Source organism: Aotus nancymaae, unplaced genomic scaffold (genome assembly GCF_030222135.1).
Source record: "Aotus nancymaae isolate 86718 unplaced genomic scaffold, 86718_ANA_hifiasm-v0.15.2.pri h1tg000049l, whole genome shotgun sequence".
In the NCBI taxonomy this organism is placed as follows: Eukaryota; Metazoa; Chordata; class Mammalia; order Primates; family Aotidae; genus Aotus; species Aotus nancymaae.
In genome coordinates this window covers 27,339,788-27,357,112 of record NW_026988463.1, presented here as the reverse complement: position 1 = coordinate 27,357,112, position 17,325 = coordinate 27,339,788, and the positions used below count along the sequence as shown (strand labels likewise).

At 53.7% G+C, this 17,325-nt stretch overlaps 1 protein-coding gene across 1 annotated transcript; it reads left to right on the top strand.

Annotated features, from left to right (window-relative positions):
* Positions 1 to 4,311: 4,311 nt before the first annotated feature.
* TBC1D10B (TBC1 domain family member 10B) lies at positions 4,312 to 16,704 on the top strand. The gene is made up of 9 exons (XM_012464505.2): positions 4,312 to 5,554; positions 8,811 to 8,910; positions 9,197 to 9,304; positions 9,405 to 9,511; positions 13,916 to 14,030; positions 14,150 to 14,215; positions 14,390 to 14,579; positions 14,931 to 15,085; positions 15,175 to 16,704. The coding sequence occupies exons 1-9, from the start codon at positions 4,623 to 4,625 to the stop codon at positions 15,838 to 15,840; spliced, it is 2,439 nt and encodes an 812-aa protein (XP_012319928.1). The 5' UTR covers positions 4,312 to 4,622; the 3' UTR covers positions 15,841 to 16,704.
* Positions 16,705 to 17,325: the final 621 nt, after the last annotated feature.

Here is a 17,325-nt window from a genome sequence, read left to right as displayed (position 1 = left end):
CTCACTAGGGCCTGGGCAAGAAGGGATATTCTTTCTCCCAAAGAGGGGCTGGAATGTGCCAGAGTTTAGGGTGGACCCAACCCAAGGCAGTGTTCTGGGAGAGAAATGAACCAGATCCTATACTCCTGTGTGGGGTCGGGGGGCTCAGATTTAAACCCAGTAAACTTCTGGGTGCAGTGGTTCGCACCTGTAATTCCAGCACTTTGGGAGGCTGAGGTGAGAGGATTCCTTCAGGCCAGAAGTTCAGGACCAGCCTGGCCAACATAGTGAGATTCCTGTCTCTATTTTTTTTTTTTTTTTTTTTGAGACATAGTCTCGCTCTGTCGCCCAGGCTGGAGTGCAGTGGTGTGATCTCAGCTTACTGCAACCCCCACCTCCCAGGTTCAAACATTTCTCTTGCCTCAGCCTCCCAAGTAGCCGGGATTACAGGTGCGCACCATCATGCTCCGCCAATTTTTTTTTTGTATTTTTAGTAGAGACCCAGGTTTCACTGTGTTGACCGGGGTGGTCTCAATCTTCTGACCTCATGATTCACCCACTTTGGCCTCCCAAAGTGCTGGGATTACAGGCGTGAGCCACCGTGCCTGTTCCCCTATCTCTATTTAATTAATTAATTTATTTGAGACAGAGTTTCACTCTTGTTGCCCAGGCTGGAGTGCAATGGCATGATCTCGGCTCACCACAACCTCCACCTCCTGGGTTCAAGCGATTCTCCTGCCTCAGCCTCCAGAGTAGCTGGGATCACAGGCATGAGCCACTGCTCCTGGTCCTCTATTTTAAATTAATAAAATAAACCCAGTAAACACGTATTGTATGCACACAGTGTGCCACGTGCTAGGCCAGGCTTTGTGGGTGCACTTTGGCAGACACAATCCCTCCACCTCCACATGGTGGACTTCATAGTCAAGTGTATGTAAATGTGGAGGTGGTGGGAAAGAGCCATCTGTGGAAGCTGGGGGATCAGCTAACTCCCTTCAAAGAGAGGGGAATTTTTGCTTTTTTGAGATGGAGTCTTGCTCGTTGCCCAGGCTGCAGTGCAGTGGCGTGATCTCAGCCCACTGCAATCTCCGCCTCCTGAGTTCAAGTGATTCTTCTGTCTCACCCTCCCAAGTAGCTGGGATTACAGGCACATGCCATCACACCTGGCTAATTTTTTGTATTTTTAGTACAGATAAGATTTCACCATGTTGGCTAGGCTGGTCTTGAACTCCAGACCTCAGGTGATCCACCCACTTCGGCCTCCCAAAGTGCTGGGATTACAGATGTAAGCCACCGTGCCTGGCTGAGAGGGGGATTTTTTCAGGAGAGATGCTCTGTGGTTTCAGGTTTTGTGCTGGGCCGTGGTTTCCCTTCTGTAAAAGGGAGATGTAGTTCCCATCCCTCAGAACTTGCATTATAACTAATAATTATCCCTGCCTTGGTGGAACTTACAGTCTAGCCATAGAGATAGGAGTGAATGCAGAAACGGACACACCAGCTGATCAGGAGCCCAGAAGTGGAGGGCATGGTGGCCCTGTCTAGGAGTATGGGAGTGGCTTAACAAGGGCCAGGGAGACAGGTGCAGGTGGAGGAGTAGGTATGCTCGGTAGAGGGCGTGGCCTAGGCAGAGGCCTGGAGAGTGGAAGATCAGAGGTGTTCAGGTTGTCAGAATTGTGATGGGGCTGGTGACCAGCCCCTGAGGGCCCTTGAAGGCCAGGCACAGGGCAGAGACCCAGGGGAACATTGGAAAGGTTTCATGCAGAAGAAGGACATGGTCTAGTTTGAGTCTAGAGTCTTTTCTCTGGGTACTGGTGCGGAGGCTGGAAATCAGGAGGGAGGCAAAGACCTTAATCGGACAGCCAGCTGACCACCTTCTGTGAGGTGGCTCGATGGCCAGTGGCAGCTTGCTTCATTTTGGCCAAGAGCCAGCTTGGCTGATTGTGTGACTTTGATGTACCCTCTCTTTTCCCTCTGGGCCTCAGTAACCCAGTCTTCTCTATGCAGCAGAAGTCTGGGAAAATGGTGGCTGAGCCCAAAGCCCCAGGTTGGCAAGGACAACCATCTCCTTCTCTTCCTGCTCCCTCTATGACCTGATGTCCTAAGGAAGATGCCTCCCCTTTCCCCCTCCCCCAGCCCCATGCCAATGCCTCTAAGACATTTTCTTTTCTGGGCACTGAGGTCCAGCCACCTGTTGTCTCTAAGAAGAGAGAAGGAGCCACCCTAAACTTAGCAGCTGGCCTTAGCCTCCCACACCAGCCCCTCCCTGCTTCAGATGGCAGCTGCCTCGCCTTATAGGGTTACCATGGGGGTCCAGGTCGGGGGGGTTCACTTATTACTGGGTTCTGGGAGAGGAGGAGGACTCCAAAAAGGGGAATGGGAGGAGTGTTCAGGAAGCTTGGGTCAAATGGAAGATGAGGAAGGTGAGAAGGAGATGAGACACTGAATGGGAATTGACAGGACTTGGGGCTGAGTTGGGAGTGAGGGACCTTAGAGAACTCAGAAATCAAGGAGCGGCTGGGAAGTCGGGAGCTAGGTCTCACTGGAATTCCAGGATGGTGGATGCTATATGGAAATTGGACTATGGGGGTCAGAGAGAGAAGAGGGTGTTTTAGAAGTTGGAAAGTTGGGCCGGGCGCGGTGGCTCATGCCTGTAATCCCAGCACTTTGGGAGGCCGAGGCAGGCAGATCAGGAGGTCAGGAGATCGAGACCATCCTAGCCAACATGGTAAAACCCCATCTCTACTAAAAATACAAAAATCAGATGGGCGTGGTGGTGCATGCCTGTAATACCAGCCACTCAGAGGCTGAGGCAGGGGAATCGCTTGAACCCAGGAGCGGGAGGTTGCAGTGAGCCAAGATCGCGCCACCGCACTCCAGCCTGGGTGACAGAGTGAGACTGTCTCAAAAAAAAAAAAAAAAAAAAAAAAGTTGGAAAGTTGGAGCTCATAACGTCAGGTCTTTATGCTTGTGATCTAAAGACAAGCTGAAGCACTCATGAGATTGAGGTCAGGGTTCTCAGTGGAAAATGAAGAGCATAGAGGGATGTGGCAATGAGGGGACAGGGGTTGATGGAACTGGGGTCTTGAATCCCCAAAAGAATAGTAACACACACGGGGAGTTCATGGTATTGAGGATTCATAGATTTGGGGTTTGAGATCTCCACTAAAAGAAATGGAGGGGGCGGACTCAGAGGGATAAGGTCTGAGGAATTGGAGCTGGATTCTGCAGAGGAGCTCAGATAGATGGGAACTGAGGAGAGGGACTTGCAGGTTGGGATTCCCGCAGGAAATGGGTGAAGCAGAGAGATGAGTTGCTTATAGGATTTTGGGGTTCGAGCTATTGCCAGCTGGACCTGGAGTGTTGCGGTTAGTTGGGGATCGGGATTGGAAAATTACAGAGTGAAGGATGAGAGTACTGGGTCAGGGCACCGGATCTGTGGTGGGGCTCAGGGTCCCACAGACCGCCAGAGTAGGGGGCTCAGGAATTGAACGGAAAATAGGGACCAGGAAAGAACTCGAGAAGGGCAGCGCGGCACTCATTGGCTGAGGGCTGCACTAATGCCCCCGCCCCTTCTCCGTGCTGTCCCCAGCTGTCACCCTCATCTAGGGGTTGTCTCCGGTTGTCACCGACTATCCCTGGGCTGGCACCGCCTGCTGGCAGCATCTTTGCCCTTTGGATGCTCCCATTGGCTGAGACAGATATCTATCTTCCTGTCCCGTGGGTAATGTGGAAGAACGCGATCATTGGCTGAGGAGGCGAATTAATCTCTAGTTTGCCCCGCCTCCCCCAGCTGTCATTCCTCCCTGACCATTTTGGGAGACCCAAAGAAGTCCTCAGCTCCTACTATTGACTGCAGATGCTGTCTGTCAACGCCCAACTAGAGATCCCTGCCTGTCAATTTGACTTCCATCTACTCCCCTTTTCATTGGCTTTCTTTTTACCGTCCCTATTGGTCAAAAAGCTTCCAGGCCCCGCCTCTTACTCGTAGCACCCCTGCCTCTTCCTCCGCCCTTCCGCGGTCATTCACTCTTCGGTCATATTCATTGGCCAGGAGGTTCAGGCCCTTGCACTTCTATTGGTTATTTTCTTCGTCCCACCTCCTCCGCCACCTCCAACTGACTTTCCTCACCCTCTGACTGGTCTTACAGCCCTCCGCCTTCCCCGTTTCCTCTTTTCAGATGATCCATCCCCTTTTCGCCTCCTGCCCCGCCCACGATTCCAACGATTGGCAGAAGCCCAGTTCCCTCTCTCCCACTATTCGTCCAAATCCTCTGACGAGGCGGGAGAAAAAAGGAGCGCGATGGGACAGTCCGCGCGCAGGCGTGGAACGTCGAGACGCTGGCCGCGGAGCCGGCTCTGCAGCGTGTGCGCAGGCGCGAGGTCGGCGGCTCGCCCTAAGCGGGAGGGAGGGGGCGGCGGCGAGAGCGCTCGAGGGGGTGAGAGGGCACGAGCGAGACCCCGGCGCACAGCGACCCCGGACCTCTGCCCCGCCTCTGCTTTCCCGGCGGCCGCCCCGCCCCAGGCGCGGGCCAAGCTGCGCCTTTCGCCCTCTCCCCTTTCTCAGCTGGCCTCGCCGGGAGGCCTGAGGGGCGGCGCCTTCTGCGGCCTCCCCAGCGGGGGGATGTGAGGGGCGGCCCGCGGCCATGGAGACGGGCCCGGCGCCCCTGGTGGCCCCGCCGCGCCGTCACGGCGCCCCCGCGGCTCCCTCGCCGCCACCTCGGGGTTCCCGGGCCGGGCCCGTCATGGTGGTGGCTCCGGGACCTCCAGTGACTACGGCCACTTCGGCCCCCGTCACCCTGGTGGCCCCCGGTGAGGCGCGGCCCGCCTGGGTCCCGGGGTCGGCCCAAAACTCTGCTCCGGCCCCGGCTCCGGCCCCGGCCGTCATGGGCAGCACGGTGGTGGTACTGACCCTGGAGTCCTCGCCCGAAGCCCCGAAGACGCAGGTTCCCTCCGGCCCTGAACCCCCAGAGCCGGCGGCGGTGGCAGGAGCTGAGGCGTTGAGGGCTCTGGCCGCAGGGGCAGACTCTCCGAAGACAGAGGAGGCTCGACCCTCCCCCGTCTCAGGATCAGGGACCCCCACCAGGACCCCTTCCAGAACGGCTCCTGGGGCCCTGACCGCCAAACCCCCGCTTGCCCCCAAGCCGGGAATCACAGTGGCCTCAGGAGTGACTGCGCGGAGTGCATCAGGACAAGTGACAGGTGGGCATGGAGCTGCCGCAGCAACATCAACATCAGCAGGACAGGCTCCTGAGGACCCCTCAGGCCCTGGCACAGGCCCCTCGGGGACTTGTGAGGCTCCGGTAGCTGTCGTGACCGTGACCCCAGCTCCGGAGCCTGCTGAAAACTCTCAAGACCTGGGTTCCACGTCCAGCCTGGGACCTGGCATCTCTGGGCCTCGAGGGCAGGCCCCGGATACGCTGAGCTACTTGGACTCCGTGAGCCTCATGTCTGGGACCTTGGAGTCCTTGGCGGATGATGTGAGCTCCATGGGCTCAGACTCTGAGATAAACGGGCTGGCCCTGCGCAAGACGGACAAATATGGCTTCCTTGGGGGCAGCCAGTACTCGGGCAGCCTGTGAGTACCAGTGGGCACCCAGCGGGACCGCCTCGGGGAAGCAGAGGTTGGGGGAGGGCGAAACTATACACTTTGCCCAGACTCTGGCAGCCCAGCCTCCTCTGAGGATCCAAGGGGTGATCAGCACGAGCAGCCGTGCCTTGAGCATCCTGAGTTGTCTGTGACATTGGCATGTTAGTGAGTTTCAGACCAGGGGTCAGGAAGGCTGGGTTTAAGCCTTGCCTTTGATGGGTTGTGTGCCCTTCAGCTAGTGGCTTCTCCATTTCCGTGCCTCAGTTTCCTCCTCTATAAAGTGGGTTGAATGAGATGATACCTGAGGTCATCCCAGCTGTTTGATGGGGGAATTCCCGCTACAGGCAGGATATTTTGGAGGTTTGGTTGGGCGAGGGTTCTGGTAGAGACCCTTGGTCTCTTAAGGGGAGAGCCTGGGAGGGGTGCAGGCACCTCCCTTCCCGCATCGCCCTGGGTCCCTGGGATGGAATGGAGGTGGGGAAGTTTGGCTGATGTAACGGAGACCGTGCAGTCAGGACCCCTCTATGAAACGGCAGTCTTGTATTTGCACTGAAGGAAAGGGGGTGGGAGAGGCCTCTTCCCCATTTCCTCATCTCCTCAGCCCAACTTACTCTTTCCTAGTTCCCTCCGGGGCCTGAGTCACTCCCGAGGTAGGGGGTGATTGCCTCTGACTTGTACATTCCCCCTCTCTGGATCCTGCTCCTTGTTCCTGTGTCCCTTTGACCTGCAGGTCCACTCCACCTTCAGCATCGCCTGCCCCCCCCACCTCCACCCCACGTCAGGCCTCAGGTACTAAGGATAAAATAGTCCTTTCAAAGAGCCAATCATCTGGAGAGAAAGACAAATACTTAACAGTTGGTTTCAATAGAAGACAACAGGTTTAGCCTAGAGATACCCAGAGGGTTTCCTGAGCACCTAGAGCAGGGTATCAGCTGAAGCTGCTCTGAATCACGGAGTGTAAGTAGGGTTTAGTCATGGCTGTGTGTGCTGGGTTGGGGGGGAAGTCCTGTGGGAGGGTTTTCCAGGCAGGGTTCATAAGCCAACCAAAATCAGAAAGCCTTTGATTGGGTACCAACATTCAGGGTCTTACGTGGGAAAGCAACTGAAGTTTGACCCTGGTGCTTTCTAGGCACGAGGACTTGGTTTACGGATGAAGAAACAGAATTAGCGCAGTTGAGTGAATTGTTCCCTCAAATAATCTGGATCGGTGTGACCAATGGCTCTTTCCTCAATAGCAGACTGTCCTAAGGAACTTGGGCTGAATTCAGTTTGAGGGAGTCCCTCTTGTGTACCAGGCACTGTGCCAGGTGCTGTCTCTGCTTTGTAGCTTTGTCCCTCTAAGATCAGCTTCCATGCTCTACCCCTGGGGCAAGATTGACTGTAACCCACGTTACTTTTGCAGCGTTCAGTGGCTCACTCTGTCCACAGGATGCAGTCCAGGCTTTTTAGCCTGCGCACAGCCTCTCTGGTCACCTTTGCCACCACTCCTCACCGGATGCTTTGCACTGTGGCCCTTAAACTAGTTGTAGTCCTTTTGCCTTCATATTCACACTGTTCACCTGCCAGGAGCGCTCTTCTCCCCTTCCTTTGCCTGCTGATTTCTACTCAGTTCTTCATGGCTTACCTCAGATGTCCCCTCCTCCAGGAAGCCTTCCCTGATTTCCACTGCCCCCACTCCAATTAGATGCCTCTTTGGTGCATCTTTGTCATTGCATTTCCCATACCATATTACAGTTATCTCTCCTCTTAGGCCGTGACCTTCTTGAGGGCCAGAAGGTATCTCACTCTTCCCAGCCCTTGCTAGGGTTTGGAACTGACTTGTGATTCTCTCTGTTTAAGGAGCTTCTAGGACAAAGGAAACTAACATTTAAAGAGCCCCCTTCTATTGAACAGTTGTTTATATGCAGTTTCTCAATAGTCTTCTCATAACTTTGTGATGTGGGTGATGGTGTCTTTTTATAACTGAGGAAGGGACTCAGGTCATCATCCCTTGCCAAGGCTCCGCAGGGTCTCAGACAGAACTGGAATTTGAACTCAGGTGGGTTTGATTCCTAAGACCCAAGCTTTCTTCCCTTCCACTCACCTGCTAGTACTGGCTCCTAAAGTAACTGTTTGAAGAATGATGGGGCACTATGAGTGTGAAACTCTGACAGAACAGTGAGTAAATAGGGCAGGGAGACCTTTATTTGCTTGGGGTGATTTCAAGGAGGAAGAGGTAAATTGCAGGTGATTTCAAGGAGGAAGAGGTAAATTGCAGGTGATCCAAGGGATCGTAAAAGTTTGAAAGGACAAAACTCAGACGGTTGAGTCTAAGGAGACAGAGAAGTACATTTGTTCTGTATTTCATTATTTTTTGAGACAGAGTCTTCCTTTGTTGCCCAGGCCAGAGTGCGGTGGTACGATCTTGACTCACTGTACCCTCCGCCTCCCGGGTTCAAGTGATTCTCCTGCCTCAGCCTCCAAGTAACTGAGATTACAGGTGTGTGCCACCATGCCTGGCTAATTTTTGTATTTTTAGTAGAGACAGGTTTTACCATGTTTTCCAGGCTGGTCTTGAACTCCTGACCTCAAGTGATCTGCCTGCCTCGGCCTCCGAAAGTGCTTGGATTACAGGGGTGAGCCACCACACCCAGCATATTTTATTATTTTATTTTTATTTTTGTAGAGACAGAATCTCGTTACATTGCCCAGGCTGGCCTTGAACTCCTGGCCTCAAGTGATCCTCCTGCCTCTGCCTCCCAAAGTGCTGGATTACAGGCATGAGCCCTCTGTATTTTATTTTATGGATAGTAAGGTATTAGTGGGCACCTTGCTGCGTGTTATTTTGTATAAACTCTCAACAAACCCCTTTGGGTAGATATTGTTACTCTCTCCACCTTGCAGATGAGGCTTAGCAAAATTAAGTGATTTGCCCAAGATCACACAATGAGTAAATGGGAAAGCTAGGACTTGGATCCAGATCTAACACAAAATGTGGCTTTAAAATGCTCCATACTCTGTCCTCAGATTTGGATGTGTCGGGAGTGAGATTTAAATATGACTTCTGAATAGAGATCCATCAGGGAAGGAAACCCTTTCAGTGTGCCCTGGGATGGCCAAGTGGCCAGACATCCTGATGTTTGGTAGCTCACAGACTATCCAGTTTCTCATTCGAGCCTGGGGAGGTGGCTTGCCTCAGTTCCCCCTGCAATGCAGGTTTTACACTACTGCTACTGACCCCTTCCGTGCTCCCCCCACCCTGCAGAGAGAGCTCCATTCCCGTGGATGTGGCTCGGCAGCGGGAGCTCAAATGGCTGGAGATGTTCAGTAACTGGGATAAGTGGCTGTCACGGCGATTCCAGAAGGTTTGAGGGCTGAATGGTGGGCAGGGTGATGTACAAGTTGGGAGGGGTGGCATGTGCTCCAGGGAAGCCCTGGAAGGTGATAATATCTGCCTTCTGGACCACACTGGGGATAGATGGTACTTGGGCATTGTGGGGAAGTCGCTTTAAAAATAGAAGGCCAGGCCAGGCCAGTGGAACCAAGCTTATGGGATGTGGGGGGAGTATCCAGGGAGCCTGTGGACTGCTGGGGAAAGCTTGGAGGCTGTGCTGGCCTTGAAGCTGTACCCCGCCTGCCACTTTGCCTTAGGTGAAGCTGCGCTGCCGGAAGGGGATCCCCTCCTCTCTCAGAGCCAAGGCCTGGCAGTACCTGTCTAATAGCAAGGAACTTCTGGAGCAGAACCCAGGAAGGTTTGAGGTGCGTGCAGCTCCAGGGTGTGGGGACATGTGGCCCCGTCTGTGTGAGGGGTATCAGTTCCCCCAGATCCTGAGGTATAATCCCCGCTGTCCCACTGCAGGAGCTGGAACGGGCTCCTGGGGACCCCAAGTGGCTGGATGTGATTGAGAAGGACCTGCACCGCCAGTTCCCTTTCCACGAGATGTTTGCTGCTCGAGGGGGGCATGGGTAAGGTGGCTGGACCATGGGGATCAGTCAGCAAACATTGGCTGGAGGATCCACCTTTTATCTAGGTATATACAAGACTGAGTTGAAAGCGGTTTTTGCCCTCCAGGACTTGTAGAAGAGCGATCTGTAATGGACTGAGTGTCAAGCCATGTCAAAGGAACTGTCCCGGGAAGGAGACTTAACTTGAGTTGTGTGTGGGGGCACATCACAGGCTCCTTTAACAGCTTGCATTTGGGCTGGGTTTTGGAGAGGTGGGAGCTAGAGTGGGATTGTGGGCAGGGTTCTCCTGCCCAGGGGTAATGGAAAAGACCACCAGGGACCCTTAAATGTTGTGCCAAGTCATTTGGAATTTTGTTCTATAGACCAAGCTTCCTCCAGATGTCAATATATACTGTTCCCTAGTAGTATGCAAGATGATTTTAGGGGGTTCTCAGATGGATTTTTTTTTTTTGAGATGGAGTCTCGCTCTGTTGCTCAGGCTGGAGTGCAGTGGCATAATCTTTGCTTACTGCAGCCTCTACCTCCAGGGTTTGAGCGATTCTTATGCCTCAGCCTCCCAAGTAGCTGGGATTACAAGCGCACACCACTATGCTCAGTTCATTTTTGTATTTTTAGTAGAAACAGGGTTTCACCATGTTGGCCAGGCTGATCTTGAATCCCTGACCTCAAGTGATGTGCCCACGTAGGCCTCCCAAAGTGCTGGGATTACAGGTGTGAGCCACTGTACCCAGCTAGATGGCTTTTTTTTTTTTTTTTTTTTTTTTTGAGATGGAAATTTGCTCTTGTTGCCCAGGCTGGAGTGCAGTGGCGCGATCTTGGCTCACTGCAACCTCTGCCTCCTAGGTTCAGGTGATTCTCCTGCCTCAACCTCCCAAGTAGCTGTGATTCCAGGCGCACACCACCATGCCCAGCTAATTTTTGTATTTTTAGTAGAGACGGGGTTTCACCATGTTGGCTGGGCTGGTCTCGAACTCCTGACCTCAGGTAATCCACCTGCCTCAGCCTCCCAAAGTGCTGGGATTACAGGCGTGAGCCACCATGCCTGGCCAAACATTTTTTTAATCAATAATTCATCCTTTAGCAAATACTTATTGAGGATCTGCTATCTGCCAGACACTGTCTAGTCTCAAAAATTGCAGTGAACAAAAAAACAAAAACTCCTCTCATGGTGTTTATATTTTAGTGGAGACAAACAATAAATCAGGGAAAGGAAAGTATGTTGTATGTGAAATGATGGTAAGCATTAAAGAGGTTGTTTTTACTCTTTTATTTTTATTTTTTGATAGAGACGGGTTTTCATCACGTTGCCCAGGCTGGTCTTGAACTCCTGGGCTCAAGTGATCCGCCTGCCTCAGCCTCCTTAAGTGCTGGGATTATAGGTGTGAGTCACTGTGCCCAGCCCTAAAGAGGAGTTTAAAGCAAGAGGGCAATAGAGAATGTGAGTGGGGATGGGGTTACAAATGACTTGATCCTACTTATGTTTTAAAAGGGTCATTCTGGCTACCATGCTGAGAATAGACTATAGGGAGACAAGGACAGAAATGGACCATTTAGGAGACTTTCTGTAATCAAGGAGGGGATGAGAGACCAGTATGGTAGCAGCAGGAGTATGGGGAGAAGTGCCAATGGATTAGACATGCAGTGTGAGAGGAGAGAGAGGAGTAAGGTTTTTGGCCTGAGAAACAAGAAGAATGGAGTTGCCGTTTACTAATATAGATGAGGTAAAGGTAGCTGTGGGGGGCATTTCATGAGCTCAGTTTTGGAACGTTAAGTTTATTATTATTATTATTTTTTGAGATGGAGCCTTACTCTGTTGCCCAGGCTGGAGTGCAGTGGCGTGATCTCAGCTCACTGCAGTCTCTGCCTTCTGGGTTCAAGCAGTTCTCTGCCTCAGCCTCCGAAGTAGCTGGGATTACAGGCGCCCGCCACCACACCCGGGTAATTTTTGTATTTTTGGTAGAGACGGTGTTTCACCATCTTGGCCAGGCTGGTCTTGAACTCCTGATCCTCGTGATCCACCCGTCTTGGCCTCCCCAAGTGCTGGGATTACAGACATGAGCCACTGTGCCTGGGAGGCTATTATTTATTATTTTTTGAGGTGGAGTTTTGCTCATTGCCCAGGGTGAAATGCAGTGGCACCATCTCGACTCACTGCAACTTCTGCTTCCCGGGTTCAAGCAATTCTCCTGCATCAGCCTCCTGAGTAGCTGGACTTACAGGTGCCTGCCACCACACCTAGCTAATTTTTGTATTTTTAGTAGAGATCGGGTTTTGCCATGTTGGCCAAGCTGGTCTCGTACTCCTGACCTCAAGTGATCTGCCCACCTCAGCCTCCCAAAGTGCTAGGATTATAGGCATCACGCCTGGCAGGGAACGTTAAGTTTAAAATGCTTATTGAACCTCTAGATGGAGATGAAAGTTCAGTGTACAATATACACAAACCTGGATTTCAGAGGAAAAGTTTAAACTGGAGATAAATTGGAAATTAAGAGTCGTCAACTTATAGAGGGACTAAATGTTACCCATGAGACTGGATGAAGTCACCAAGGCAATGAGTGTAGATACAAAAGGAATTGATGCTAAATGTTCAAGGATTGAGCCCTGCGGTGCCAATATTTTGAGAATGGGAAGATGAGAAAGAGCTCATAATGAGAAGCTGGAGGTAGGAGAAGGAGGACCAGGAGCATGTGATCGGGAGCAGAGTGACGGGGTTTCAAGGGTCAGCTATGTGAAATCCTGCTGAAGTGTCCAATAAAGTCCAGCCTGAAAATTGACCTCTGGATTAGTGACCATGTTAAAAACAGTTTTGTGTGGAGCAGTGGGTGAAATCCCAACTGGAGAATTGGAGGAAGGAAATTGAAGACAGCAAGTCTGTAGGTAAGGAAAGAAACAGTGTGGTATTTGGAGGGAAGAGGGGTAAAGAGACTTTTTTTTTTTTTAATACACAGTCTCACTCTGTCGCCCAGGCTGGAGTGCAGTGATGCGATCTTGGCTCACCGCAACCTCTGCCTCCTGGATTTAAGCTATTCTCCTGCCTCAGCCTCTCGAGTACCTGGGATCACAAGCACCCACCACCACACCTGGCTGATTTTTGTATTTTTAGTAAAGATGGGGTTTCATCATGTTGGCCAGGCTGGTCTCAAACTCCTGACCTTGGGTGATCTGCCCATCTTGGCCTCCCAAAGTGCTAGGATTACAGGCATGAGCCACTGTGCCTGGCCAAGAGACTTTTTTTTTTTTTTTTTAAACTCGAAGAAATAACAGCATGTGGGTTTGCTTGTGGGAATGGCATAGTAGAGAGAGGAATTGATGGTGCAGGAGCGAGGGGAGGGTTGTTGGAGTGGTGGCCTGTACAGGTGAGAGAGGATGGGATCCTGGGCCCAAGTGGAAAGGAAGTACTTGCCAGGATCACAGACTCTTCACTTACAGCAACAGGGAGAAGGCAGGGACACGGAAGCAGGCAGGTGGGCGATGGGGTGTGGGCGCTTGTGGAAGTTACGTATTTATTTTAATATGCATTAGGTAAAATAACCATATCAAACCTGTCATTTCGTGGATGCTTTTGCAAAGTGGAGAAAAAATGTCAAGTAAATAATAGTAGGGTGATATGCAGATAAAATACAGATAAAGATCACACTTGAATGCCTGGAGTTTCGGGAAAAGCTATTCTGGGCAGTGGTCAGGAGGAGGATGTGTGAGACTGGAGGCAGGGAGTGGATCTGGGAGGTCATTGTTTTCTGGGCAAGAAATGGAGGTCTGAGCTGCCAGTGGCTGTGGAGAGGGAGCAGGCAGGAATGGAATTCAGGGTGCAGCACTGCTTAGGCTTGGAGGCAGGGGCTCTTTTCTGATGGGCTGAGTGAATAAAGGTCCTAGACATGGCAGTGAGACACCCTCAAGGAAGAGGAGCAGGTCTAGGGTACAGATTTTATTATTTTGAATGCAGTGATAAGAGAAAGGGCTGAGGCACAGCTGGCTTTCAAGCCTTCCCCTTCCCCAAGAACTGTGAAATTCAGTGAAACCAATAAGGCAGTCTCTGCCCTGGGGAGCTCCTGCTTTAGGGTGACAAAGACATTCAGTGCTAGAGGAGGGCTGATGCTGTGGCTGTGGAAAGCTTCCTGGAGAAAATGACCTTGAAGGTTTCTGGGATGTGGCAGAGGAAGGAGGGTGAGGGCGCAGCCGTGCTGGGATGGCAGGGAGCATGTGGAGTGTGCAGCCAAAGGTGGAGCCCTGGGGCCTGGAGTGCTCTGCTGTGGGCTGAGCCTTTGGCTGAAGCTCACTCAGCAAGCCTGGGCAGGTGGATGGAGGAGCCTGGTGGTAAAGCTCTGGGATGAATCTGGAACTGGGTTTGGGGACAGAGCTCTCGGCCCCTGCGACTGCCCTCACCGTCTTTCCCAACCCCTACAGGCAACAGGACCTGTACCGAATCCTGAAGGCCTACACCATCTACCGGCCTGATGAGGGCTACTGCCAGGCCCAGGCCCCCGTGGCCGCAGTCCTGCTCATGCACATGCCTGCTGAGGTCAGCATTGTGGTCCTGGGCTGGGAGGGGCGGAGGATCTTGGCTTGCAGTGGTGATGGGGAGCTCCTTGCTCCCTGCTTTTCAGGCCCCACCTCTCCTCTTGTTCTTGCTCTTCTCAGCAAGCCTTTTGGTGCCTGGTGCAGATCTGCGACAAGTACCTCCCAGGCTACTACAGTGCGGGGCTGGTGAGTGTTTGGAGGCTGGGTGCATCCGGGGCTGTGGCATTTCCTCTAGGCTGCAGGGAGGTCCCTGCCTGCCTTGCCCCAGCCTGGCCTTCTGGGCCTCTGCCCAGAGGGCCAGTTCTCCTGAGGGGGACACAGGTGACTTGGCCCTCTTCTCATGGCTTGTTCCACCTGCAGGAGGCCATTCAGCTGGATGGAGAGATCTTTTTTGCGCTCCTGCGCCGGGCCTCCCCGCTGGCACATCGGCACCTTCGGCGGCAGCGGATTGACCCTGTGCTCTATATGACGGAGTGGTTCATGTGCATCTTCGCCCGCACCCTGCCCTGGGCATCGGTGCTGCGTGTCTGGGACATGTTTTTCTGTGAAGGTACTTCTGTGGCCTACCAGGCCATGAGGGGCTGGGGTTTCTATGGTGGCTACCAGGGGTCCTGTCATGTTTCCGGTAGTCCAAGGATTAAAGGTACTTGTTGAGTGGAAGTTTCATCATAAGCAGCTGGGGGCTGGAGAAACTCCTGATTTGGTTCTGCCACCAACCTAGAGCCTGGTCTTCCTGCCAGGAGCCTGAGACTGATGGCAGCTCATTTCCTTTCTTAGGGCCTGAGTTTCCTCATCTGAGATTGGCAGTAGATGGGGATGGAGGCTGTGAGTCTGTTCTGATCAGGACAGGCTGAGATGCTGTGTCTGACCACCCCATGCTGTCTATTCTCCACCCCTGCAGGTGTTAAGATCATCTTCCGGGTGGCCCTGGTGCTGCTGCGCCACACGCTGGGCTCAGTGGAGAAGCTGCGCTCCTGCCAAGGCATGTATGAGACCATGGAGCAGCTGCGCAACCTTCCTCAGCAGTGCATGCAGGAGGACTTCCTGGTGCATGAGGTAGGCCTGTGGCCTCAGCACACCCCCTGCCTGCCTCAGCCCGCTCCCACCCTCAGCTCCATTCTGTTATACACTTCCTCTCTGTCCAGGTGACCAATCTGCCGGTGACAGAAGCACTGATTGAGCGGGAGAATGCAGCCCAGCTCAAGAAGTGGCGGGAAACACGGGGGGAGCTGCAGTATCGGCCCTCACGGCGACTGCATGGCTCCCGGGCCATCCATGAGGAGCGCCGGCGACAACAGCCACCCCTGGGCCCCTCCTCCAGCCTCCTCAGCCTCCCTGGCCTCAAGAGCCGAGGCTCCCGGGCAGCTGGAGGGCCCCCCTCTCCACCGCCCCTCACCCGCAGGGCCAGCGCTGGGCCTGCCCCGGGGCCTGTGGTCACTGCTGAGGGACTGCATCCATCCCTTCCCTCACCCACTGGCAACAGCACCCCCTTGGGTTCCAGCAAGGAGACCCGGAAGCAGGAGAAGGAGCGGCAGAAACAGGAGAAAGAGCGGGAGAAGGAGCGGCAGAAACAGGAGAAGGAGCGAGAGAAGGAGCGGCAGAAGCAGGAGAAAGAGCGGGAGAAGCAGGAGAAGGAACGGGAGAAGCAGGAGAAGGAACGGGAGAAGCAGGAGAAGGAGCGGCAGAAGCAGGAGAAGAAGGCTCAGGGCCGGAAGCTTTCACTGCGTCGAAAGGCAGATGGGCCCCCAGGCCCCCACGATGGCGACGACAGGCCCTCAGCAGCTGAGGCCCGGCAGGACGCTTACTTCTGACCTCTGCCCTGGGGCTGGACTGCATGGCCCCCCTCTTTCCCTCAGCCAAGAGCAGGCCTGGCCCGAGGTGCCACCCCCTAGCCCCTCAGCAGGCTGTCCCTCACCGGGGAAAGTAGCTTGGTTCCGTGTCTCCTCACCAGCTGCTGATCCCTACACAAGCAGGACAGATGGGCAGCTGCAAATGAGTCTGGAGCTTCTCACCTCCCATGAGACTCAGCTGGGGTCTCTGTCACTCCTGCCCTGGTTCCCTCCAGGTCCCCTCCTAGGTGCTGTCCTGATTGGCCCGTTGTCATCCCAGGGGTGACTCCTGGTGATGGGAGTCAGCAGTTTCAGATTCTTAGACTCCATGGCTCCCCTTATGATGAGGTGGAGCTGGCTTCCTTTTCCCCGTCTTCAGCCCTGCCTGTCTTCCCCACATCCTGGCCAGGGCTCTCCTTCTGGACCTCTCTGTGTTGTAATTATGTACAGAGGATGGGGTTGGCCCTGGGTGGGGGAGTGGGGCTCTCGCTTTGTCTTCTGTCCTTTGGTTCTCCTTCCATAATGCTCCTGTACCCAGTTTATTTAAGGGGACATGCACTGGAATAGGAGATGTCCCCCATCTCCCTTCCTGCACCCTGCTGTGTGCTCCCTCCAAACCCACCTTGCTCTGTTCTCAGGCCCTCCAGCATTGTCTCATCAGGACCCCTACCTTTCACCTTGTTCCCTTCTACCCCTCCAGTTACTCCTCCAGTTACTCCCTATCTGGGTAAGGGTCTTCCCTTGAGCTCCAGGGGGTGGAACCCAATGTTTACATTCTCTTCTGTCTCTGCCCCCACCCCATGCAGCGCTTTGAGGAATCGGAAAAGAACCTGCTGTTGTACCTGGGCCTGTCTCCTGCCTTGTTATTTGATGGGGGGATGGGGAAAGGACAAGGGAGGGACAGAGCCAGGACCTGGGTCTCTGTTGAAGCAGTCTGCTATCTTGGCAAGTGGGTACCTCTTGGCTTTGAGTTCATCTCTCAGTCACTCATCAAACACTGGTTGAGCTTCTGCTGCACTTTGCCTGGGATTTGCTGTCTCCATTGTCACTGGCTGCCTGGAGCCCTCTATGTACCACCTACAGCACCTGGATCTCCTTCCCAAAATGCTCATGCAACTCCTGGAAGCTGGAGGGGGTACTCACAGTGGCTAGAGGGCCACGGTCCTCTGGGGGTGAGCTGGGCTCTTGGCCAGCTGTCTGGCACAGCTCCCGGTATTGGGCCTTGAGGGGCGGCAGCAGTCCAGCTAGCCACCTCCAGCTCATGCCAGCCAGTGCCTACAGCCAAGTCTCCAGCTCCTCCTGGGTTTCTGCAGCCAGCTTGTAGGCCCGCCCACCTGTGTCCTCCACCTCAGGGGTCAGGATGGTAAAGGCATAGGGTTCTGTGGCCTGAAGGCGTGGCTCCACCTGGCAGTTCTCCAACAGGATGAGGCCCAGGGGTGTGTGGTCGGTGTGGTGGTCTAGGTAGAA